Source organism: Cyrtonyx montezumae, unplaced genomic scaffold, assembly GCF_038088225.1.
Source record: "Cyrtonyx montezumae isolate F1298 unplaced genomic scaffold, pur_monq_1.0 scaffold_3, whole genome shotgun sequence".
NCBI lineage: Eukaryota > Metazoa > Chordata > Aves > Galliformes > Odontophoridae > Cyrtonyx > Cyrtonyx montezumae.
The window spans coordinates 101917055-101944496 of record NW_027072034.1 but is presented as its reverse complement, the minus strand read 5'-3'; the positions used below and the strand labels follow the sequence as shown (position 1 = coordinate 101944496).

The 27442-nt window shown below is 35.8% G+C and overlaps 1 protein-coding gene across 3 annotated transcripts in view; it reads left to right on the top strand.

The window, feature by feature from the left end:
• ERC1 (ELKS/RAB6-interacting/CAST family member 1) overlaps positions 1-27442 on the top strand; it is a 288678-nt gene that overhangs the window by 111603 nt on the left and 149633 nt on the right. For all 3 annotated transcript variants that reach the window (XM_065742565.1, XM_065742566.1, XM_065742567.1), the window contains exons 9-12: positions 1139-1276; positions 2584-2724; positions 3837-3977; positions 15972-16165. In XM_065742565.1, coding sequence (XP_065598637.1) covers positions 1139-1276; positions 2584-2724; positions 3837-3977; positions 15972-16165 — 614 coding nt within the window. The remainder of the gene's footprint in view (positions 1-1138; positions 1277-2583; positions 2725-3836; positions 3978-15971; positions 16166-27442) is intronic.

Below are 27442 nucleotides of genomic sequence, written 5' to 3'. Positions count from 1 at the left end.
ATTGTCTTGTTGTGTAAATTGATTTGAAAGAACATCCTGCTGCAAGTGTTTGGAAGATAGGTACCTTACAATCCCACATGTCATTCTCCAGCATACGATATATGTTTGCTGATGCAAGAAGAATCTGTCAGCAGCAAAAACAGAAATAAAGTCTGTACCCAGTTTCATCTTGTGCTGATAAATTTATTTTCTACAAGAGATCATCATGTAGTAATGTGTCTGTCCCTTGTGAGGTATGTGTGTGCATAATATGACTTTAGCAGTTGGTCTTCATCTGTCAGAAATATATTCAAAACTCTTAAATAGACTGAGTTATGCAACTACTGAAAACAAGCTCTATGTATTTTCTGTCCTGACAATGACGTATTTTGTTACGACACCATATACCAAAACACTGTAATATGAGAAGAGAAGGGCTCTGAGGTGACCTGATAGCTGCCTTTCAGTATCTAAAGGGCAGCTACAGGAAAGGAGGCAGACTCTTTAGCAAGGTTTGAGATGATGAGACAAAGGGAAATAATTTCAAACTAAGAAAGGATAGGTTTAGTTTGGATGCAAGGAAAAAGTCTTTTGCAGGGAGTGTGGTGAAGCACTGGAACAGTTTGTGGAGATACCCAAGGTCAGGTTGGATGGGACTCTGAGCAACCAGATCGAGCTGTGGGCATCCCTGTTCACCGCAGGGGGTTAGGACCAGATGGCCTTTAAGGTACCTTCCTGCTCTGAGGAGTCTACGATTCTATGAAAAACAGCAGTGTAAAATGTGTTAGTAGCAAGGGAAATATTTAGGAGAATACTACATCACAACTTCTTAAGAGCCCTTTTTGGTTTATTTCTGCATTAAAGGGGTTTGTTTGTTTTGAGCTTTTATCCTTTTATATTGTTTGTTATCACATCAGTATGTTTTCCTAAATATCAAATGTAATTATTTCCTTAGATCATAGTGCTCAACATCTTCAGAAATCAGGAATACTCTTTGTTTGATTGATTGATTTTCTTGCTGAATATTTAGACTTTCTTACTCTGAGTTCTTTTCCTGTTACTGAAAATTTTGTTAAACATTTTAAATATTTTCATGTACTTCTAAGAGTTTGGATGAATCTGATCACTATTTTCTTGAAATTTTCTTTTCTACTTTAAGATTGAAAATCTTCAGGAGCAGCTAAGAGACAAGGAAAAGCAAATGAGCAGTTTAAAGGATCGAGTGAAATCCTTGCAGGCTGACACCACCAATACTGACACTGCCTTGACCACGCTGGAAGAAGCACTTGCAGAAAAGGTGAGTATGGCAAGCCGCCGCCTCTGCGGCTGAAGGTCCTTCTGCTCATCACCTCTTTACAGTCGGCTTTTGTATGTGCTGATTGGACTCTGCGTGAAGGAAATCCTTAGTGCATCACAAAGTCCTTTGTCTGCGGGAAGCATCGGCGTGATGCTACGGCTGCGAAGCATCTCTCACTAGAGGGCACTGTAGGATATTCTGAGCGCAGCCTGCGCTGCCGTACTGTATGGTATCCTACAGCATAGGCCAAATGCTCCAGAAAGGCTGGAGGGTAAAGCTGAGCAACGAGCCGGTTCTCCATAGCCATTAGCTACTTATCATCATCTTGTGTGAAACAAAGCTGTGTTCTTCGTCTTATCTCAGTCTGCATGGGACCTGCTCACTATTTGCATGGTGCATCTTAGGTACTCTTGTGGGATGTCTACATTCCAGCTGTGGATTTTTCTGCTTTTTTCCATAATTTTTCATTTTTTTTCCCCCAAGTTTGAACAATATCTAATATCATTTCATGTCCTTTACACAGAAATTTTAATAATAAATTTTAAGTTTTACTGTATAAAATCAGTTCTCAGTGTTGAATCAAAGCGAATAATTATCCTGATGCAGCTGCATTTCAGTCTTACTGTATTTGCACCTTCATCATTCTCGCTGTATTTTGTTTTCTGCTTGCCCAGTTCTCAGGAGATAGTTGACTGAGGGAACAACCTTGTCTATTTTCTTTTGGTGTGGCAACTGTTTAGCATTCTTATGTTATTTTAGTTAGTCTCAAAGAACCAAGGTTATGGTGCCATTAGTCTGTCTGATTCTTATCAGTGTAAAGCTATGGTAAAGCTTTGCTAGGGTTTGGGAGTTCACTTGCAGCCCTTCAACTTTCTGAATAAGCAAGGCTCCATTGATATCTGGCATACGAAGAAGTTGTTTTATTGCTTGCCACATGTTGATCCTGATCTCATATATGCACTACCCTGTTCTTCTCTGAAGGGCCTTAGCACTTCAAAAACAGAAGGTTTATGTAAGTAAGGAAGCAATATGTAACATATCCTTATCTAGGTTAACTCTGGTTATCAGAACCAGATAAATTTTATTGTACTGTAAACTTTCAATGATACAGAAAGCCTGATATTTCTAAGCAATGAATGCACAGATTTTTTAAGTAAAGTGTTTTCCTTCTTGAGGATCTCTTTTATAACAGTAAAGAGAATAAAATGGCAATATCCAACAAATATCAGTGTGTAATAAGTGTTGATTTACCATAGAAGTTGAAAGAATATGAGGAATTTTCTTGACAGAATACTTTCTTTTGCTAGGAAAGGACAATTGAGCGCCTAAAGGAGCAACGGGACAGAGATGAACGAGAAAAACAGGAGGAGATTGACACCTACAAAAAAGACATTAAGGACCTGAAAGAGAAAGTCGGCATTTTACAAGGAGATCTCACAGAGAAAGAGGTTGACCAGCAGAATAAATCTGTTGTATTAAAGTTGGTTGTTGTATATGTTATATTTTAGGTGAAGAAAACTCTTCCTTGATTCTAATGGTCCTTCAACAGATTTATCTAGTAAAATACATTGTTTGAGAATTTCTCAAAGCATAAATGTTTCAGTCTTTTTGTGAAATATATTTTGGTTTTTTAATGGATAGCACAGTCCCATTATTAGCAGCAATTAACCATATTACCAGTGAATAACAATGGTCAATGATTAGTTAACTGGAGCAATGCTTAACAGAAGGCGAGAACAAGCTTGTTTATGTCTAAATATAGGAAGGGAAGAACAGAGGTAGATCAAAGCTGTATATAGATCAAAGAATGCATATAGAAAGTTCATGCATTTGTATAAACAATATAACTTATTCTTTTTACTGTCAAGAGTCCATATTTGGTAATTAAGTTGGTTGTTTTTAAAGAACCAACTGTCTAGGTAAGTTAACCTAGTTATATCAGAGAAATATGTAATTTATCTGTTCCTCTCTTGGAAGTCTAACATTCAGGTCTACTTCAGTCTTCTTTCACAACTCTATCAAATCAAGAGGATAAAAAAAGGTACCTAGGAAGTGCTAATATTTTTATGCATATAAGAGTAAAAATTTGTGAGGAAAAAAGCCAGCAAAAATGGTTCAGAAAATGAGAAGTTGAGACATCTTTTGGAGATAAGTAAGTTGCACAAATCAGTTTCACAACCTAACAGCTCTGGGGAGAAAAACTTTCATCAATCTCTGTTCTACATACAGTGACTAAATCTGCTAAACATATATGATTTTTAAAGATGGTTTTATTTAAAATATATATATTTTTTTATTAAACATGACTATCACTGAAGACCTAATGTAGTTTGCAGAATGTTCTGTCTTTAAAAATAATTTTGAAATTGGTCTAGACAAGGTTTTGTTTTGACCCTGAGTACCTGAATTAAACCAAGCTGCCTTAAGTTAGCTGCCTTAAGTCCTCAGCATCATGTGAAGGGATAAGAAGAAAATGATGACAGAAAAAAAAATCATCAAAAACTAGCTATTGCACATTTGGAGTATTTATTTGTTAGTTATTTTACATCTTTCATTTTAGTCATCCTTACTGGATCTGAAGGAGCATGCTTCATCTTTAGCTTCATCGGGACTGAAGAAAGATTCAAGGCTCAAGACGCTGGAAATTGCATTGGAACAGAAAAAGGAAGAATGTTTGAAAATGGAAACCCAATTGAAGAAGGTAATCTTACTTCGTATTTCTATATGCAAGGTAAATATCCAGTGTTACATGAATTGGATACATTTACACAGAAGAATTTAGGCTTGTGGATTGATTTTCATTAAGTACTCCAAAGTTGTGTCTATGCAAATGATATTACAGGCCAAGCCTATCAGAAAGCAACTTTTAGACACTGGTGTTAAATTTGTACTTCATTTACATGCAATGCCGTGCTGTTGGCTATGTATATTGTAGCAGGTGCAAGAAATTATAAAATTAGTCTGCTTCAATACAGTCACCACTAGTAATTGTCCTGTGAAACTGGTGTAACAACTAGAATTTTAACAGCCAAACATTTTACACCTAAATTATCAATGTGTGTAGGTGTTAATGTGATAAATGTAGGTGGATGACTGGCATGTGGCAATGTGTAATAAGAAATGAGTATGTCACAAGTGAAGTGTCTGATCTTTTCTTTTATCTCACTACAAGTCACAGAAGGTAAGTTTGTAGGAGTTTGTGGTTTAGAAGGGTAGTACACAGGTACAGTGTTACAGGCAAGCTAATTTACTTGAACATAATCTTGCAAGCTTTCTGTACTTCAGAATAGCCTATGTGTTGCACCTTTAGAGGAATATTAATTTGGTTTTAAGTTGAGAGAGCACAAAACACATTAACTGAAATATTGATAATATTTTTATTTATGAAATAAGAATAAGATGAAGTACAGCATTTTAAAGAAATTTAAGTCTTGGATTACCAAGTCATATCTGTTTCTTTATGTCTAGCCAGGAAAATGAGGTGTGTCTGTGCTCTCTCTGATCTGGAACTCTGTCCTTGTTCCTCAGATGAATATGAGCTTAAATTTAGAGGCAACAATTAAGTGCTCCTTAGCAATTCTATCAAATAGATTTTAATGCACTCGAGAATTCTACAGATATGCATATCCAAATCTACAGTTTCCCTTTTTAATTCTGCTACACGAATTAAACAGTTCTGTTGTTCAGTAAAGTGAAACAGAAAGAATGAATAGTTGTGCACATTTGTTTGATCTCTCAGGTTGTTTTCAATGTGAATGGATTAGTATGTAATAAGTCCTGAAGGACTCTGTCATTTGAATTGCCATTTCACCCTTTGTCAGTTTAATAGTAATGAGTTGGGTAATATATTGTATCAAAGATTTACCAGAGTTTGTTGTAGCAACAATAGTCATAATTTGTAGTTACACACATGTAGTTATAATTACTTAGAAGAATTCATATGTAGTACTAACTGAGAGAGTACATAACAAATTTAAGGAAAAGCATATGTGGAAATTTAATTGCTTAGAGAATGTGATTTTTATATTGTGCATTTGTGAATGTACCACTTTTCACTGCTTCCCTAGAAGCAGCTTTCTTTCTATATACACTAAGCATCTCAGTAGCAAAACCAAGTGTGGAGTGTGAGCAAAATCTGTTGAAGCACTGTTAGGTAGAAGATGAGTATGCACTTAATTTACACTGCAACGACAGCACTTTGTTACATTTCCTTTAGGTCTACCTCTGCTCACTTCATTTCAGAGGAGATTGTGTTTAATAGCTGGTATCCAGGAACTTAAGGACATTGAGCCAGGTCATGAAAACATACCATTTTATAATCTATTCCTTTTGTTACAGGAAATAATTAGAAGGATGAAGTACTCTTCTGTGATCCTTTTCCAGAGGCTTAAAATAGGAAAATGACTCAAATGTAAAGAGCACTCTTAACTAGGCAGGGCAGCCATGGTACAAACAATTGCATTCTTTATTTGGTTCTGAGTATAGTAACGATTATATATTCGCTAACACAGTAAACACAGATAGGTTTAGTTAGATTAGAATAGTTTCAGTTCCACAATCTAAGAAAATTCATAACCTACCATTACCTATGTTCAGTCCAAAGCCTCTACCATTAATATTCTGAACATCTCTGCTTCAGGCATTGTTGCTTACTGGGACATTCAGGCAATTATTTCCTATGCAGAGAGCCTAAAATACTCTCTGAAGTCCTGCAGAAACAAAACCATCAATACTTCATCCCTCGTGAAAAATATTCTGTCATGTTGGGCTGCTACATCCTTCTCATTCAAAGGAAAATACAAATTCAAATGAAAAATGTTTTAGTGATAGTTAAATCAGTCCAGACTGGCTTTTTAGAAAGAAATTACAGCTATAGAACCTTGTGTGCTTTCATTTAATTAACTATCACTTGCTTTCCTCATGTTGCATGAAACATCTTACTTCTACCACTGACACACTCTGCTTTCTAGAACCAAGTCACAGTTTGTTACAGAAGAAAATATAGTTATCAACCACTTGAATATATTTTATATATATGAGTAAGCTTAGGTATTTCTTTAAAGACCATTTCCCATCTATTTTTAGTTTGCCAAATTTTTTTTGTCAATTGCAGAGGAGTAGAAAAAAATTTTTTTACAGGATTTCTCTTTAAATGTATTGCAGCTAACTGTTCAGACAGTTTGGTATTTTCAAGGTGGATTAATTACTTGTCATCCTTGAAACAATTATATAATGGATAATCCAGCTCCAATTTAAAGCTTTTAAAAACCCAGTTTTACACAATTGCATTGTTAACCATTGCAAATAACTGTCATAATTACCCTTAAAACTATTGGCTACATAATAGCATTTGGTTTAAAAATGAGTTAAAAATTACCTGAAGAATTTTATTATGTTAAGTTTAATTATATTATCTTAGTGGGGTTTTTTTGTACATGACACATGGAGGAAGTATGCCCTTTTGTAGCTCTTAACAGCAAATAGCAGGAAGCTTTTCCTTCTAGGTTCTTTCCTTTGAGTTTGAGTAGAAATATTCCTAAAAACACACGTTTCTTTTGCCTTTTATTTCTATTGGACAATTTTTCAGTTAAATCTTAGCCTTTGATGTTCAGAAGATACAGCTCTGGAGCCCTATTAAACCATTAGATAATTAAATAATAAGGATCCTTGGAAAAGAATCTCTTGCTAATCTTTTAAGAGTGAGTCTTGAAATCACGAACAGTGCAAGCTTCTGCTTCTTTTGTGAAAGGCATTTAGCATTGCACTAAAGTGAAATATCATTAACCAAGTGGTGTGTAGGGGTATTTTAGTGTAGCAACTGAAAAGTTGCTCATGTTGTTTTTCTTTCCATGTCAGCAGTCTCTGTTTTCTGATTCTGTCTGTCCAATTCTCATTGTTACTATTCTTTTTCTTCGTAATGACTTTTTTGGATCTAATAGAAGTTTAGTGGGTTTTTTTCATTGCTGAGTTGCATGGGGGAATTGCTGTTTGGTTTTTTAATCGTAGTATGTTTATGGAAATCTGTATGCTAAGTGTTCTAATTATTCTACTGTCGCTGCTTCTGTGCACAATTGTCAAGGAGACAAGGAGATACTGAATGCTGAAAGGAAGCTATAACTCACTGTTGAGTTTACATGGTCTGGTGTCACGCCTTGAATAGTCTCCTTTTATGCTGAGATGGAGATGTTAGAGGGAAATCACACACAGGTGTTCTCTCCAAGTATTTCTGTTTTTATTTTTTTAATGTGAAGCATGGTGGTAATATTTTTCAAGTGCATAAGATTTCTTCTGGTTATTTTAACCAGAATTTATTTATTTATTTATTTCCTAGACTTTTGTGTCTGACCTTTCTCAGGCAATGTGCTTTGTTTCATTTTATTTTTCTAATCAAGAAAGGACTACTAACATTAGAATCTGTTCCATCAAAGATGAGCAGATCTTTGTCCATTTTCATTTCTAATGAATAGTTTTTCTCCCTCTAAATATTTTACTTGTTTGAAAGAGATCAAGGTTAAAGAAAAGAGAGAATCCCAAACCCTGTGCTTAACAACTTCTCTTTGGTGCAGTTCTGGAGGCTTTACATAAAAGAATTGTTAATAGTGATTTCTTGCCAGGAAAATACTTCTAGAGTCAATGGGCTCACTTACATGTTTGGTTTTCCTAGATTTTTAAAATTATTTATTTATTTATTTATTTATTTGCTGTGGTCTTCTACTTTCAAATTAAGGAAGATAATGTCTTTCAAAAAACGTGGAGAAAATGTCTGAATGAAGCATTGACCCAATTTGCATGTTTCCAAAGATTTGGCTTGGTTAGTATTATATAGGCTGTCATGTTCTTTTAATTTTGTGAATAAGAATTTCCTGTTACAACTGCAAGTATTACTGATAAATTAGTAGATGGGCTAGAAATGTTAACTATTTCACATGCTCACGGATGATTATGAATTTTTATATTTTTCTTAAAAGATGATAAATGTGTTTTCAGTGTAGCAACCTAAGATGAAAAAGACTACCAGGGAAATCAGGTTGTCTATTAAAAACAAAATTAAAAACCCAGCAACTAGTTTCAGTGTTCAAATAGTGTCAGTTATTGTCATATTTTCCCAAACTATTTAATGGTCTTGTGATTGATAGAAATGAAACCCTAAAAATTAAAGTCATGTTACCTGTAGAACTGTTTGTCATCTAAACCCAGACACAGGACTATAGTAAGTATTTGAGGACTTGAAATACTGTTACAATAAGAAATCAAGATCATGTTTAGAACTTGTACAAGGATTTCTTTCAATATTTCTCGTTTGATAAGCTGCTTAGTAATGCATACTAACTCACAAATTGAGATGGTCATCTTATTAAATACAAGATGTAGCTATGTTTAAAATTCTTTTCTTGTTGCATCTTTTCCTTTTTCTCTCACACTCCTGTCTCCTATCCCCAATTCTCCCCATCTTTTCCCATCCTCTTTCCTCCTTTAGCACCCTGAAGTTTTATTGACTCATCCATCCAAGCCAGTAAGTTCCCTGGCAAAATTAAAGGCTGTTGCTAACCCCATATAATTTTCTTGTGTATTGCATGTGTATTCACCTGTGCTTTATGTTTGAGCTAACACAGAGTATGGTCTTTAGTATAGTGGATGTGGATACAAAGTGCAGTGATGCATTTGACTAGTTCTACTTACTTCAAAAAAGCCTTCTTGGATGCTTTTACTTTTTGACTGTGTTAGTAACTCCATTTTTGTTTGGACAGCTTAATATTGTGCCAATGTTTTTGTTTTCCTTTGCTGCTTAAGATGTCCTGTAGCTTTTCTTTCATTTCCATTGTCAGTGCATTTTTAGATCAAGAAAGTAGTAGAATTTCCATGCAAATCAAGCTTTTTGTGTGAAAGTATTTGTAACACCATGTACAGCAGCACATTAGAAATAGTAATTAAGTTAGACCAAATGAACATAGCTCAAAAACTTGTGTAACCATTAATTAGCTGACAGGTACTATGTCAGTTTAATTTTGGATCATTTTACCAACCTGCTGTTTGACATCAAAGAGCACTCCTTTCAAGGAGTGTTTGTATAATATCTTGGCACTGTAAAGTATGTAATCCGATGTGGTTTTCATCAGAGCCTTCTTTTGTGACTGCATGCATAAAAAATGTTGTTACAAAACTTTCAGAAAGTTGGTATCTGTGTTACTGTTGACAATGTTCAGGGTAATCGTAGCTGTCTGTCCTGACAATAATTGTCTGAACATTGGAAAATTCTTGATGCTTTTCATTTTTCATTTTTTGTGTCATTCTTTGTTAAAAATTGTTTTTTGAAAGTGATTTCTACAATGCCTTTATCTGACTAGATTTAGAAAAAGCATTGTGTGTGCAACAGGGTGTTTTGTTATTACCTCTCAGAAATAATAACAAAGAGTCAATTAGGGCATAAAAACTACTATTCTGTATTTTGAAGGGTTTTTTTTTACATATAAAAATCATAGCTATGCATTCTAAGGTATTTGGTGCACTAAGTTATTTTTTTTTAAACATTTCTTTTTAAGATATAAGATTAGTGTATAGGGCATTTGAGTGATTACATTATTTAATATCTTATCAAAGTATGTTTTTTCCCCAAAGGATTGTATGTTCAGGTATGTAGAGCAGATGTTAGAACTTTTCTGTCAATGTATACATTTCTCCTCTTTCAAGTAATTTGCCAGCCTCTTCTATAGATTGGTGCCATCTATTACTCAATTCATTTAATGCATCATTTTCAATAGATTCTATTCTTATTAATTTTATTACTGTTTTATAAAACTTTCTAGTTTTGTAAAATCTTTTAGTTGTAATTTCTGATGTTTGAATTCACTGAGATTTTGTTCATTTTCATATTTTTAAAGAAGCTCTCAGCCATAACAGTTCAGTGTTTTCAAGAACAAAATATGTAAATATATTGATTTTTTTTATCTTTCTTAATTAGGCTTCTAATTTTTTAATGGGAAGATGTGATCCTTGTACAGATATTTGTGATCCCCCCCTATCAGTTAATTTCCTTGCCTACTTGCACATGCTCAGTAGCAATACAAATTTAGCAATATATCTTCCTAAGTATTCCCCATGTACTGATCATATCCCAGTCTGGAGAGGGAGGGAGAATTTACTACTGTTTTCCCTCTGTTGTCACAGTACCTTCAAGGTGTGATCATTTGAATAGGCAGCAGCCTATGGAGACTCTTCACCAGATGCTTTATTGGTTCTAAGACATGGGGTAACTGGTGTTGATGCATTGAAACAAATAAAAAAATGTGCAAATAAATAAATAAGTCCCCAAGGGATTAAATGTGGGAAGAGGAGGATGAGGACATCTGGATGATTGGTGGAATCTGCCTGTAAGAGGAGTGGAATTTGATCCTGCCTAAATGTTGATAAAATGTTGGGGAAAGGAGTTATGGCTACCCAAGAATTGCACTTGTTGGAAATATGAAGAATTTGTGCCCAAGAGAGAATAGTCTCCATAAAATCTTTAATAAAACATGGAATTTTTGTGTGTTCCCATTACTCTCAAGTCAGAAAGTATATAGTGTGGGAACAAAGTATGTGTTTAATTCCCCAGTATGATATAGTCTATAAAGAGGCTAAGGTTCACGTGCTTCATTACCTAAGACAATTTGCGGATTCTGTGTGGTGATCTTTAAAGTTCAAGCCTTATTTGTGGTTCATCATAATGCTAACATCATCTCACGTAATTGGAAGTTGGAGGATTGAAGTTCCAGTTGGAATTTTCTTGTGTTTCAGCTTGATTCAAGGCAAGCGTAAGGGTGCTGAAGTGTCCTTGCAAAGACAACCATAATCTGTGCATTTCCTTTCTGTCTTTTCGTTTTGTGGTGGTGGAATTTCCTAAGAGCAAATTGTTGATGTTTAATAACGATTATGGGAACTTGTGTCTTTCTGGTCTTTTCAGAGAGATGAAAAGCAATTAATATCTCTTCAAAAGATAGGAGTTCACGTAGTCATTAATTGTTTTGAGTAATTGGTTCTCTTTTGAGATCTTCCTCTCAATTAGACCTTCAGCTTTCTTTATTAAATCGTTCCAACCAAATACTTGCTTTTTCAGTGTCAGAAATTTACAGTCACATTAACAAAGATCATATATTCCCTGGAAGGGATTTTAGCAAACGTCTCCTTGTTAGAAACTCAAGTTTTTCTGGTACCAAGTATATCAGAGAGTTCACTGAGCCTTTTACTTCTAGCACAACTCTATTCAAAAATGATCATGATATGTGACGGTTTATAGAGATGTTTAGAGCACTGGAGCTAAAGGAGAAGCAAGTCTGCTTATTTTCAAAATACATAACCTTGCTGAAGTAAATATAGGCATAATAGAAGGCAGTGTGAATGTTTTACTGTTGGAAATGCTGCCTTCCCAGCAGGAAAAAATAAAGTAGTTACATGTGTTTGTCTTTTGCAATAAATTGTAATGATATATTCTTGAATTTGTGTGTACATTTACTGTTTTTAGGAGATGTGAGGTATGCTTGGAGGTAGGAGAGTGGATTAAAAAGCAATCTCATATTCTTGGGAACTTCTACTTTGTGACCAGAAGTTCTTGGCAACATTTGTATATGAAATGTTAAACTGAACTTACTGTCTCTATTCATAGGTAAAAGTAGAAAGTGCTTTCTGTGAATTATTTGCTGTTTGATTTAGTTAACCTTTTAGGAATATTGATTCAAAATCTTAGTCATAATGTTTGGAATTTTTATTTATATTTTAGGACTTTTAAATTAGATCTGAGCTGTTGTTTTCTTCTTCGCCTCTGACATACTTTAAGCTGTGTAAGATCACCTTGCCTCTTTGTTAAGAGATTTTTGGCATGAGAAATACTGGCTTACAAAATTCTTTTCAATGTGTTTGGCCTACCTCTCCGTCTGTAAATAGTAATTTTTTTTCTGTGCAATGTTGTTCATCTTTGCTAGAGTAGTAGAAGTTGGCTTTGTCAGCTGATTTTCTGTGGAAGCAATAGAAGCCATAGTACATTTATTTGAGGAACAATTGCTCTTTCTTTTATTCTGTAGGTACCTGAAGTGCTCACCCCATCACTTACCACATTCCAGATGGGAAATGATGGCCAGGAGCAGAAAAGCAGAAAGCTGTTAATCCTACTCTTAGTTTATAGTCACTCTTAAGAACTTTGAGAGGAAGTCCAGTGTTAAACTTAACTATTCTCAGTCCTGAGTTACTTTCAATAGGAAACTGAATTTATGTTGGAGGAGATGAAAACTGCTCAGATGAGTTAATCAAAACATAGTTTAAGAAGGTGCTACGTTTTGGCCAAAGTGCAAGTGTGGGTTTCTCATGCAGATAAATGCAGAATGAAACGTGAAAGTTTAAAACACTCTTGAAAGTAGCGTGAATTGCCCTGTTTAACTCTGTACTGTTGTAGAGGTGAGGAGCTAATGACAGGATCATAGTACTAGTAACAGTTAAGGGGCTTAACAGAGCATGTAAAATTACCTGTAATCAGATAAGATCACTGGCCTGTATAGACACATACCTTCTGCTACATACATCACTTGTCAGAGGTGGAAATGCAATGTTCCTTTTACCCTAAGCAAGTTCCTTTTCCAATTTATTTATTTATTTAATCATTCATTTGTTCATTTTCATTCTTACTTGTAATTATATTAAGAGCTGCAGATTTGTAAGTCTTAGTCAGACCTGAAAGCAGAACCAATTTAAATATAATTGCTATGGTCTCTTAATGCAGCAGAATGTCTGAGTTCATTTGTCATTTTATATGTCCATTCTGATTTCAAAATAGCTTCTTTTGGAATTTTTGTACCTGTGGTGGGTAGGAAAAGTTTTGTGAGAAGATTTTTTTTGTGGTTTTTTTTTTTAGTGTGGGTTGTTGTTTTTTTTTTTTAACTATGGATGTAGGAATTTCTTATTTGTGTTCAATCTTTTCTTTTTTTCACTTTCTTTCTATTTTATTTTATTTTATTTTATTTTACTTTTTTATTTTATTTTATTATTTTATTTTATTTTTAATATACTGCTGAATTATTCTGCATAATGTTACATTGTGAAGGTTGCCAATATCATCTGTTCCAGATCTTGATGTGAGTTTGTGGGAAACCTCTAAATGCATTGGTTTTCTCTCCCATACAATAAATGAATCCAGTAGGATTTTACATATGATCATGTAACACGTATTTTGTACATAACTCACAAAATAGACCAAAGTCACTCAGTCAGTAACTCAGGAAGTGGTCTCTAGTTTACACCATATCACATAACGTTCTCTTTGTGTTAGGTGAAAGTATCCATAATTATGTGCATTATATACAAATAACATGTGTTACATGTCTTAACTGATAATTTATGTTGTGTAAATAGCCCTTTCGTTCTATAAGAACCAGACACACTGAGTTGTTGGCTAATTTTCTTAAAAAATAAAATTGATTTCTTCTTCTCAGTAGTGTCTCTTGGGTTGTTGAGGAGATGCTTTTATTAGTACAGAGTAACATAAATCAGAAGTGTCCTGGCTGTAGAATTACATTAGGTCTTGTAACTTACTTGGAATTAGAGAACTCAGTAATCCAGGCTAACAGCCTAGCTTTGCTTTTTTATTACAGAAAAAGTTTCTTGACTATCTGATTATATATTTTGGATGACTTTGAAGGGCCCGGAGGAGTACTTGTTAGAACAAACAATTTCAGATGTTGGAAACATACCCAAATCCTACTACAAAGGAATTCAGATTGTGTTTCTGGTGAAAAAACATACTCTATACATAGTGTCTCTTAGGAGAAAATAGATACCTCCAATTGATTTATAGATGCCCCTGGAAAACAGTATTCCCAGTTCCTGCAAAACAGCAAGTGGGAGGGAAGGGTGGAGGTTTTGTTTGAAATTTAGATTAGGGTTGGCTAGTTGAAAAGGAAATAAAATCAAATATTTCACATTTCCTACAGGCTGGAAATTCTGTTAAGGTATTTTGGGAACACCCAATGATGCTCTTTTGAAAGCAAAATATGTTCCCTGATGCCTGTCTCTTCTAAGTAGAACTGATGTGCTTGTCCATCTCGTTGCTTTAAGCATCCCAGCGTATACATTTTGTTGGCAACATTTTATTTAGGCTTCCACTTTCCTTTTTAACCCTTGGAATAGGGTATTTCAAAGTGTTTATTTAGCATGTGGAACCATAGGCAGCCCAAACGTAAAAAGGTTTCTTGCAGTTCTCCAGTTCAGCAGGGATGCACTTGGAGCTGGGTCAGCAGCTCAGAAGCAGGATTTTCAGACTTACAACTCAGCAACAGAGCTTTTCGGGGAGTTTTGGCCTGGATGTCTCAGAAGTGGGGAGCTTAAACACAGCCTCCAGAAAGGGCTCTACTCTTCTGGGACCTGTGGTCATTGGGCACTCCTGAATAGATGCCTGCCCAGGAGATCTGGAGGGTGTCAGGCATCTTGTTCCAGGATAACTTACTGTCCAGTTTATCCAGCTCTTTGGAAATCCTGCTTCAAACAATACAATACTAAAACTTTGTAGCATAGATCCTCAGACAGGGTGCTGCAGGGCTGAGGCTCTGGAACATGAAGTGTTCCAGTATTTGGTCAATCCAGATCCACATCACTGTCATAATCCCAGCAAAGAAAGGCATCTAGGCATCCTTAAGTCCTAGAACATACTGCTCTGTGATTCTGTAGAAGCTAGATCAGGGCCTTGGTTTTATCAGAGTTATTAAAAATAACAGGAGATTCCAAGGTAAAAACTTTGGGATATCTTCCTCCAGTCTTATTTTTCCAAATAACTAAATTATTTTCTCCAAGCAGCTTTGCCTTTGTATGATTCTTTGGAAGCTCCAGTTTCTAACCCAGAGGTTTATGCTACTGCAGTTCTGTCCAATTGCCTTTAAAAGTAACAGAGTTCTGTATTATTGGACTGCACTTTGGTAACAGAACGTTGGCAGCGTGGAAAACTGCACAGATGCACAAAGGATGAAAGAAGGAAAACAGTGTTAGTTATCTTGTAGTCTTGTTCCAGACAAAAGAAATACCTTGAGTCCACAGACAGAACCTTGATCAGCATAATAGCTCCAGCACGCTTTCTATTCTGTTTCTATTCTATTTCTATTCTATACCAAATGTATGTGGTTCTGAAATAGCATTAGTTGATAGCAAATAGGAATTTGACTTCTATGGGCAGAGGGAAAAGGGGAAGATGTCTTAGGAAGGGAAGGTTTACCCGTTTTTCCTGATGCAAGATGACAACAACCCTTTGGACCCTGAAAATATAGTCCCCATTCTTCTGGTTTAAACTTGAGCATAAATACTGCCTTTTGTTTGCCTTTAATGTGGGAGCCATTTAATTCATTTTACTAATAAATGATAATATTTTACAGCAAACCAGGCCATTTAAAACCAATAAATGAAATAGAAGCTTATTTGCTGGAGTCATTTAATCCTCAGTCTTCTGATCCTTCCTGTCCCTGTATCCTGATTTTAAAATATATTTCCTAAATAAATAGTCGAAAACAAGAACGTGGCTAGTCCTGTAGCCACATTCATATATACCTGAGATAAGTAGCAAGGACATCAGTGAAAAATCCTGTCTGTTCAAATCCATTTGACACTTCATATACTGATCTAATTATTGTAGTTTTTATAAAGTATATGTGTGTGAATGAAGTGTCTTTCCTGACCCTTTTCTTTGCAGGCTCATGAGGCAACACTTGAGGCAAGGGCCAGCCCAGAGCTGAGTGATCGCATGCAGCAGCTAGAACGGGAGGTAACAAGGTATCGGGAAGAATCAAGTAAGGCTCAAGCTGAAGTGGATCGTCTTCTGGAAATCTTGAAAGAGATGGAAAATGAGAAGAATGATAAGGATAAGAAAATTGCAGAACTGGAGAGGTAAGGATTATATAAAGTTACTGTAGTTACAAAAGCACTTCCTGAAGTTAGAGATAACATAGTCCATTTTTCTCATCTTAGAAACCTTGGAATGTCTGTTTTGGGACAGTTTGTGTAGTGCTTTTCTGCTTCAGTACTTAGTTTTAGTGGAATGCAAGTAAGAATGAGCCTTACTGTCTGCTTTCTTTACATGTTGAAAAGCAGAGCCAATGCACACAGAACTTGACAGTTTGAGCTGTAAGGAAATGGAGGTGGTAGGAAAAATTACCAACACTGTAGTGCGTTTGGACAACAGTTTGTGCTTTTTGTTTAGTAAATACCTCAGGTATGGTTATCCCCCCAAAAAAACAAACACAAAAAATGACTTCTAAGAACTTTTGATACTTGTTTCTCAGGTTCTTCTGATAAATAGCACTGAAATTCTTTGCAGTGGTATAGACACAGGTAAACTTTGACGAATTAAAATCTTAATGAATAGATTTGCTTTTCTCCAAATTCAACATTTTCTGCCTTTCTGTTGGAGCCAGGGTGTTTGGATATTTTTATAGACTTCAGTGTCCCAAACAAGAATGGTAGTCTCTGCCAATTCCACAGCATTTGTGTCACAATCCAAAATTGCCAATCTTGGGAAAGACCTGCTATCTGCCACTTCACTGTGGCCACAGAAAGGAGTTTCTAAGCAGAATTGCCTGGATTTATTTATTTTTTGTCTGTTTGTTTACCATTTGTGATAAAATTTAAAAAAGTAAAATAGAGTATTTTAATTATTCCCATTTGCCTTGTGCTAGTGTAGGCTTTCTCATTTTTCTTTTTCTTTTTTTATTCTATTGCTGTTTAACTACTCTGCATTTAGTGTCAGATAAATGAGGGGAACTGAGTTGAGGATATTTTAGATTCTTCATTATGGCAGTGGTGATTTTTCATTGACTTAATGATAATTGAATTATGAATTCCTCTGAATTATTTGAAAGATTTTCTAAGAAGTTGTGTTTAAAGCAAGTCCACATTTAGTGATTTGATTATGTTTTCACTGTGTTTGGAGAAAGAATTATAAGAGAGGTCCAGATAAGTTTTTTATTTTCTGTGGCATCTGCTGCACTTCTTCATTTTTCTTCCTGCATCACGTGCAAGAAAATCCCAATGATAAATACTTTGGAAAAATAGACTCTGCATTTGATGACTAACCTCATAGAAATACCTTGTGTTACGGTGAAACTACTGTACTGAATGGCTTTACTCATCTATATTTTTTGGTAGAATGAATTCTTGTTTTCTTGTGACAGAGCAGTTACAACTCGTCAACTAGATTTCTTCTCTTTTTGTGGTTGTAACCAGCATCCCTTTAGTTTTAAGTTGCCATCTTGATTAAACAAACTTCTCTATGCCTGTGATGTAAGCCAACAAAATGTGAACACAATGGCCTCTCTAGCAATCTTGCCTTTTTTCTGAGCAACACAACTTTCATTGGATATCATAACTTAAGTATTCATCAGATCTTTTGGGCGATAGTTTGATAGAGAAGATGCATTCAGTAGAGACTTGAAGAAACCAGCTCCAAGTCCTGTTTTTCTGCAGGATTTTGTACCCATCTCAGATGTGGAGTTCACCATATCATCGTTTTAGGACAAAGCAACTAAGAGGTCAAACCAGCAAACTTCAAATAAAAAGTGTTGTTAGTGCCTTATGAAGAGGATTACTGTCTAGGAAAAGCAAGTTGGAAATGTTAATAATTCATTACAACCTGACAGTGAAATGTCAGGAAGAGAATTTTCTTGTTCATATTTTTAATGTGTGTCATTTTTTATAATTACATTAGCATTCAGAAATCTCAGTTGAGATTGAGACTTGCCGTGTCCAACACTGAGTAAACACGTATAAAGGGCCTATAATCAAAAGAGATAATGGTTTTTATAGTCTACAAAATGATAAAAAAAAGAAGAAAAATGAAGCTGAAGCTTCTCATTTACAGATAAAAATCACTGGCTCTCAATCATCAAAGAGTTAGGATTTTTTTATTTGAAAACATGAAATTCTAGAGATCAGCAAAGCGGTTATTAAGTTTTCCATATTAGAGTGGTAGGTTGTTGCTGTTTATCAGTTACAGACCAAACTTTAAATTTATCAGTGACAGCATAAATAAAATCATTCCCTAACAACTTGTTGGAATACTTTTCAGTTCTGCCCTTTCCTTCTAACCAGATGATCTTTGATCTTATTAAAAAAAAAAAAAAAAGTGTCTCTCTTCTCTTTTTGAGCTCATTTTCTTTTCTGCCAGTACTTAGAATATTTCTTTTTTTTCTAGTAGTTCAAATAGATCTTTCAGCTATGTCAAAGAGGAGACTACTTTTGTTATTGCGTGACCTATTGCAGTCAAGTTAATAAAAAATAAAAAAAATGAGAATACCCATGTTCTTTAACCACTAGAAGAGGGAATGGAAAATGTCCTCAGATCTAGAGACCTAAAGTACATAGTGTGGCAAAGTAACAATACCTGATATTATTTTTCAGGCAAAACTGCAGTATGATCTTAATACTGGAAAAATGATTCAAGATTTCAGATACTTTGTAATGACTTCTCATTTTCTGATTAATTACTGAACTTTCTACTTGGCCATAGTTCTCTTTAGCTGCTCCCACACATCACTATTCTCAGAAAGCTTGCTTCTTCCATCTCAGCTTTCACACAGAGCAGAGGTTGTAATATGCCTATTAAATCTATAGATCCTGCTTTATTTATCTTGTTTATTAAGTGTTTTTTCATGTCAAACAGATCCATCCAGGCCTGTTCTTAAAGCTACAATCTTGGTTTCTTGAAAAGAATAGATTACATTGCCTTGTAAGGACTCTTCCTAAACTGTAGTTTATGCAGACTAAGCTAGAAATCATCTTGACTTCTAATACTTTTACAGCTGTTAAAACTCTTACATGTGTAAAGAACCTAAACCTAAATGCTTGCAGAAGCATTTGTGAGGAAGCTAAAATTAAAGTAGCTGTGTCTGCTAGGGACTGTTATTATACCATGTAAAGCAAAATGAGAAGAAATAAGTCATATTTGGAAAAAAACTGTACTAATGAAAATGGGATTTTTCAAATGAGAGTATTTCTCTGGAGTTTTTCTTCATTATATTTATATGTGACAGCTGGATTAGGAGGTTAAGAGAAATAGTAACATGGTTTTGTCCACAGAAGAGAAGTAATGTGTCATCTATTAGGAGGTATGTACAGTGAAACAAAAGAAGAAAAGTTAGGAGAAGAGAAAGATGAGAAGGAAAGCAGAAAATGGGTTATAAACCTTTTCAATCTCCCTTCAGTTTTGATTTAAAAATAATTAAAACAAAAAAAGTGAAATGCTTTGCTCTTTTGCTGTTTAGTGGGTGGAAGACATTGCATTTCAGCTGTGAGTGGGAGGAAAGATTTCCAAAAATAATGTATTTAATGTGGTGCATGCTGTGCAGAAGTTTGAAAAATATTTTGGAGTCAACATCAGATGTAGAGCACAAGCTCATTCATTTATAGTCTCTGTGGTCGGGAGTTAGCCTTTTTTTTATGGGGAGGTGGGCCATAAATTGCCATTTCTTATATGGGTGAACAGCCCTAAAAGTTTTGGTTTTGTCCCAGCTGTGGTTGTGTAATGGTTTTGTAGCTGTCTGGTTATTCACTTTCTTTCTAACTAACTGTTTGCTTTTTTACTGCCATTCCAAAGTCGCCTGTTCCTCTGTAACTTTTCATTTTGTGTCTTTTTTTCCTTCCTCACTTTTTCTTTCCATTTATACTGTCACGTCGTGGTTCCACGAGTTGTTTTGTTTTGTACGTGCGGGGTTTTTTTTGACTATGCCTTTTCTCAGAAAGCACGCCTCCCGCAAATTGCACCCTCCCTACCAGGTGTCGGTCCCCGCACCGCAACACGTAGGGGGGTTTGTGTGGGACTTCCTGGGAAAGTGAGTGCTCTGTAAGGCTACTGTTTGTACAGGGTGGAATGTCACTGCTGGCTGCTGCTGTTGCTGCTGCTGCTGTTTGGGGCTGCTGCAATTATGCTTTTTTTCTTAGATTAAACAGGATCTAGTTATGTTCAGTACAAGCTCTAACAGTCTCTGTGTTCAAGTCCTGCCGTGGTGGTTATGACCACAGACCAAAGTAGGGTTGCTGCTCTTCTCCCTGATTTAAACTCTGCAGAAGCTGCTGCTTTTCAGTCTGCTGTGTTTTATCTTTGGTTCAAGTCGCTGCCATTCGTTCTGCCAAAACCAACTAAAACTCAAGTGCTCTAAAACATGTCATTGATAGAGGTCAGTATTGCCTCATTCTTGGGTTTTGTTGTAATTACTGTCCTGTAGAGAGAGAGAAAAAATAAAAAATAAAAGAAATAAAAAGATGGCTCTAATCATCTGGGATTTGAGCATCACAGCCTTCAGATGCGTAATTTATACACATGCATTTGTGTGTATATACAGTTCTACAACTAAGAAGTGGTTGAATGTACTTGAGAAGTAACAGTAAACGCATAATTTGTGTTGTTTCAGAAGTAAGCATTGAGTGAGTATATATGAAAGTCCTTATTTCAATTACAGACTTCAATTTGATTTTAATTTGGCATGCTTGCTATATTGGATAAGTACTTTGTGTAAGCACATAGGGCTCCACCATTTTTTTCCTGAAGGAAACTTTTTGACTGTGAACCAAAACAGGACAGTGCCTAGCTCTGGTATTCCATCAGTCCCATTAATGACAGCTGAAGATTATGATTTTTAAGAGGCAGATTTTGCTAAGTTTTTCTAGAAATAATTAAAGAATGCCCTGTTCAAGGAGAAACCTTCAAACTTGATGTGTAGCTGCCAAAAGATACTTCTCATCTTGTGTATTTTTTCTCAAGAGAGAATAAACCTTTTAAAAATGTAAGGTGATCTAGAAGATATGAAAAATGTGAAATGTAGAAGGAAGTATCTATCTGTAAGACAGGAATGTGTTTGTGAAGGAGTCTGTGGAAATTAGAGAGGGAAGAAATTAGCTGCATGTTGCATCAACTTTGAGGTTTTCTGGACTTGGTATCAAGGAAACTATACTAGCAAATAGTGCTCTAAGCTTACCTCAAGTCAGCAATTTGAAGTTGAAATGCATATTTTCAAACCAATGATCATAATTAAGTAATTCTCCTTGCTTTTCAAGCTGGATATTTTTTTGCAACTTCAAAGAATTTTAAAAAATAATTAATAAGTAAGAATCACATTAGGGCATGTAAGTAATTTAAAGTGAAAGGGATGTTGTCAAATTAAAGAACAAAAAGGTGTTTGGAAAGTCATAATCATCACAGTTAACATTAGCCTTGAGAGATGATGTAACTATAATTCTATATTATAATATGAGAAAAGTCATAACAAGTCCTTCAGAAATAACATGAACTCTGATTTAGGCATAGGAAATACTGAAACAATTAAATATCACTTTAAAATATTTTAATCCATTTTGTTGCCCTAAATTGTAAAAGCAAATTGAGTATTTTTATATTGTGATTGCATGCTATGAATTTAAGACAGAATATGCTGTTGTTCATAACTATATTTTTAGACACATGCATATGCAGCTTGATTTTTTTTCCTCACTTTTTTCACTCTTTTACTCCACTTCCTTCGAAGTACAAAGAGATTTAGCTGTTTCTCCTCCCAAAACACTGGATTAACTGGATATCAGGATTCCATGTTTAGTCACTTAAACCTAGTACTTTTCAAATTGAAGATTGTTTTTAATGTTTATTCACCTCTTTAGTGTGCTTATGCATAATAGTAAAATTATACAGTCTCTAATGACATAAACATATTTTTTCCACAAGAATGATGGTTTTCATGTGTGAAGTACATAGCTGAAATTGTCCCTCCAAAAAACAGGATGAGGTTGACACCTGTCATGGAAAATTTCAGCAGTATCTGTTAATATTTGGCAAGCAACTAAGAAAAAGTTCTTGTAATGGAAAGAAGTGGTTAGGCCCATGAGTAGTCTGACTCCATCAGAGAGAACACAAATCTAGTGAATGAAAAGATTTATATCATTTCCATGTTTGGAAATGAAGAAGTCATTTCTTTCATTTTAGTCTTGTTTTGTCTTCATATGAAATGAACGTTAGATCTGAAGTCCCATGTGGAGTTTCACTAGGGGAAAAAAATAATTCCTTTCATGTCATCCTAATGCTCTAAATATATAAGAATATAAGTGATAGGCACTTTTACTCATAGATATTTAACTTCAGACATTTTAAAAGTATTCTGTTTTTCACAAGGCAATTGTCTGCTTACTGAAAGTCAGCCTTTGTTAAGGTGCTTGAAAATCAATGCTGAAACTCCCTAATCACTTTTGAAACCTACTTCTAAGAAAAGACAAGAGACTTGCTGCCAGTAACTGCAAATCCATCTGTAGAGAGGGTCAGATAAAAAGACCATCATAATGATTTTATGGGAACTCCTCAATCTGTCCTCACATTTTTTTTATGTAACGGATATTCTGTCCTTTTGTTCTTTATTTAATGGTCCTTTATTTCCCATTCCATTTGGGGAGAAACTGAAACCTTGTGTTTATAAAACACAATCAAAGCCCCAAATTGTCTATCCTTTGGCATTTGAGGAAGTCAGGGCTGGTGCAGGCTGTGGCTGAATGAGAATGCTGAAATACCCCAACACTGAACCTCCTAAGTACCAGTGTTATTGCCAGGGTCAAGCAGGCAGGAGTGACTCTTTCCAGCAGAGTGAGTTGTCTCTGCAGAACTACTTACAGTCCATATCCTCTGTTTGATTAATCAGTGGACTGAAAGCTTTGGTTTGTCTGCACTTCCAAGACTGAGAATCTTACCATGGATCCTTCAGCAAAAATACTGCACTAACTCATAGGTTGGAAAGACCAGTAAGATCATCTAGTCTAACCATCAAACCATGCCTGTGACTGCTCTAGTCCACGTTACTCAGTGTGACATCTTGAACATCTCTGGGGATGGTGACTAAACCACCTCCCTGGGCAGCCTGTTCCAAACTCTCACCACTATTTCTAAGAAGAATTTTTTTTCTAAACTCCAACCTTAACCTCCCTGGTGCAACTTGAGGCCATTCCTTCTCATCCTACTGCTAGTTACATGGGAAAAGAACCCTCACCTCACCACAACTTCCTTTCAGGTCATTGTAGAGAGTGATGAGGTCTCCCCTGAGCCTCCTCTTCTCCAGACTGAACAATCCCAGTTCCTTCAGCTGGTCCCCATAAGACCCCTGTGCTCTAGGCCCTTCACAGCTTGAGTGCCCTTCTCTGGACACATTCCAGTGCCTCAGTGTCCTTTTTATAGTGAGGTGCCCAAGTCTGAACACGGGACTCAAGGTGCAGCCCCACCAGTGCTGAGCACAGAGGGATGATTGCCTCCCAGTGCTATTTCTGACACAATCCAGGATGCCATTGGCCTTCTTGGCCTCCTGGGCACACTGCTGGCTTGTGTTCAGCCAGCTGTCAGCTAACACGCCCAGATTCTTTTCCTCCTCATACAGCTTTCCATCCACTCTGCCCCAAACCTGTAACATTGCATGAGGTCTTTGTGACCAAAGTGCAGAACTTGTTCTTGTTAAAGCTCATACAGTTGGACTGAAGATAAGTACTTACGAGTAGTGAGAAGTGCCCATTTTGAGCTGGCTTCTTTCTTACAGCTCTCCTATAGCACTGAAGTTCTATTTGCTTTTGTCATTATGTCAAGGTAGTTATCAGGCATTCCCTCTCCTGCCCAAAGCTGTAATGAATATAGGAGTTGTCATCTGATGATTTATACTCTGCCTGCATTGGACCAGCGATGGGTTTTATTTAGCAAATATCTCCTGACACAACTGCTAAATAAGTGGAGTGCAAGAATTGTGATATAAGTAAAATAATTAGAACATCAGAGGATATAAATAATGACCCTTGTTTGCATATCATGGTTTAATTGTTACCTGACTTGGCTCTCCCTCTTTAAAAACTGTCTTGCATTGTCTCAGTCAATATCTTTAAGAATGTGTGGGTACCCATACTCACAATGCTAGTATAGAAAAACAAGAAAGTAAAATAAAAAATCTTTTTCATGCAACTGTTGCAGTAAAAGTGACAGATCCTCATATTGCCTTGGAGTACAGTAAGAACAAAAAGGACATCACCACTATGTCAGTGAAAAAATGTTAGTGTCCTGTTAAAATCACATTTGTGCTCTCAGGCCCACACAAAAACCTTTTCTCTCTGTCTTGTCCCCACTCATCTAAATATCAGCTGAAAAGAAATGATAAGACTAGCCATCATTCTTCTTTACAAAGGAAAGCTTTCAGAAGTGAAACATAAATGGCTTTTCTATTTCCAGTCTGACACAAGGAACATCAGGTGTATATTCTTTGCTGTCAGCCTACTTTGAAGGAAATGCAAAATAGTGATCACTCACTGCCAAGCAAGTGGAATTCAAAGGTTGACTAGAAATCATTACGTAAATTTCTTCCTAAGGGTTTTTGAAATAAACGTAGCAGGCTCATTCAGTTCTCTGTAACATACAAGCATGAGGAAAAGTTATAGCTGGAATAATCAACAGTTTTTCATATATATATATATAAAAATACTGAAGTATTCACACCTCACCGCCTATTGGTCTGCACTCAGAAATTAGATTTAAATTGGCTATCCCTTAAAAATTTATCAGGTTGCATCTTAAAGGAAAATGGATTTCCCTGTGACTACCATTAGATGTTACAGCTGTGTTGTCTCCCTGTGTGGTGGTTGCATCAGAGTACACAGTTAGTGGGGCTGGGCAGAAGAGCTGCTGCTGGATCTTGTAAGGAATGCTGCGAGTGTGTGTTACTGCTCAAAGAGAAATAGTGGCAACTGAAAGTGTTATTTTGCTGTGTCATGAACGTGGCCTACTCTGCCTCGGGTCCTGCTTGCTTGGGCTGCTTCTGTGGGGCACAGGCACTTGCTATGCTGATCAATTTCACTGATGCGGCACCTGTGTGGGGGCTGCTGCATCTGATTTGCAGCAGATCGCCCTTCACTTTTCCAGTAGATTGCTGGCATCTGCAGCTGTCTGCCTCATTTTGAGTGCTGACACACATCCAGATTTTTTTCTAATTGTAATATGCTTTCAAAGGCAACTGACATACTCCTCATTTCTGTTTGGATAAATATTACGATTATCTTAAAATCCCAAATTTCGTGTTTTTAGCTTTTATAAAAGAGCCTGAAAAAGGGACCAGCGATTGTACAAACTGCATTTTTTTCTTAGGGAAAATTTACTCCATAGCAAACTGAAGATTTAGCAATAATTGATTTCCATTCAAATCCCATGCAGCTGGCTAAATAATATATCTTTGCCATAGAGAAAGTTGCACATACCCTCAGCATGGCTTTTCACATGCTGTTTTGCCTTCATCTTGTGCCAACAAAAGAAATTACCTTTTAATGCTAGTTAACAGAACAGTATGGCTCATTCAAATTCTGTAGAGCTATCCTGAATTTTATCCTGTACCTCTGTCCCACTGTTATTTTGAAGAAACAATATCATAATATCATCACAGTATAAAAAGGATCCCTGAAACACAAAATGAGAGTTCTTAAACTTTCATAATCTGGATTCAATAACAGCTATAGAAAGAGACAATGAAACCTTTTTTCCTTCCCTCTTTAGTCCCACATGTAGCCAAGCCATTTTTTTCATGCTTTTGTTCCCTTTTGTTAAATTTACTTGACCAGCCATAATTCTGCAGTTCAGTTTAGAGAGCATAATCTTGGATTTCAGTCAGAATTGTTACAGTTATGCTATTTTCTATATGAATTAACTGAGGCTTTTGAAACATTATGGCTTACTTCAAGATCAAACATCAAGTATGTGGCATTTGGCATTTTGCAAGTCTCATCTTTCCTGAAGTCTCCCAGTAGCATGGCCTTTTAAACAGTGACCCTGGGAGAATGTGATTTGAGAATACGAATTTAAAAGCAAAGGAAATGTAACTTTACACCAGCTTATCTGTTATAGACCAGCAATACACTTTTCAGATCTACCTCACTTTGAAACTGCTTCTTGTACAAATTCAATACACTAAATTGCTCTTTGTTAAATTTGTGCCAGTGTTAAGGGCTTTAAATCTCATTTACATGGTTCCTTAATAACAAGAGTAATAAAGTATATGACAGTCTATACTATAGGAGTATTTCCTCCAGACAGTAACATACTTCTAGGCCTTTAGAGGATGAAATCTTCCCATGGGTGAAGTACAACACGTGTTGTAGGAGCCAAATTGAAATTCTGGGGAACAGGACATTTGCTTTTCCTATCTTACGCTGATTGAAAAAGAATAAAATTTTACATCAGATGGGGAAGATCTGTATGGTTTTTTGTTGAGTTACGTCGCTGTTATCAGTGAAATTGACAGCAGATGCCTATCAAATAATATTGAAAATATATGATAAGAAGCAATAATGAACCTATGGGACCTCATACTAAACAGGGAACTCCAGCATTTTGCTTTGGTCCGTACTGTTGAACAATGTTGGAGAGAACTGTCAAAGATATGCCTGTTTGGTCATTATTGTTTTTAGATTGCACCATGTGTGGGAGAGTTAAATTGAACTCTGTAGGAATAAGAGGCAGATGTGGGTGGTTGTTGGGTTTTTTTGTTTGTTTTGTTTGTTTGTTTTTGTTTGTACATTTGTTTGTTTGTTGCTTTTGGAAAGGCTACTTAAATGTCAAAATTAAGAAAGATGAATTTTTAGCATTGACGAGTCTTCAGCACTTGAAGACTTCACTGCATTTTTTTTTCTTTCTATTCCTTTTGACTCATTTAGGTCATCAGCAATAAAAATGAAAGAATGTGTTTTGCTCATTGAGAGAAAATAGGCCCCTTTAAGAAGATGGCATTAGGGAACATGGTAGTCCTCATGTCAGATAGTCAGCCTGCACATTTTTGAAAAGTGACCTAGAGTTCTGGAAGAAGAATACATGCTAGCAATGTGATGAATGAACAGAGTTTTCTACAGTTGGTTTATTCTCCTTTTCCAAGAACTACTACATCTAGAGACTATTTTCTCTACAGAAAGTTGCCTCTAAGTAAAATGGTGTAATCTAAGTGTCCTTTTGTCTTTTTTTCCTCTTTATTTATTAGATGTCTTTAAAACATGCACTTCTTTGTGTTTGTGATGAATTGTGTGTTCTGTCTGTCATTACCTGATTTAGATCTGCTCGTTTTGTCTTGTATTCTTGAACTGCCTAATCTCTGGACACTGTTTTCACAAATTCTAACTCTTTTTCTTTCG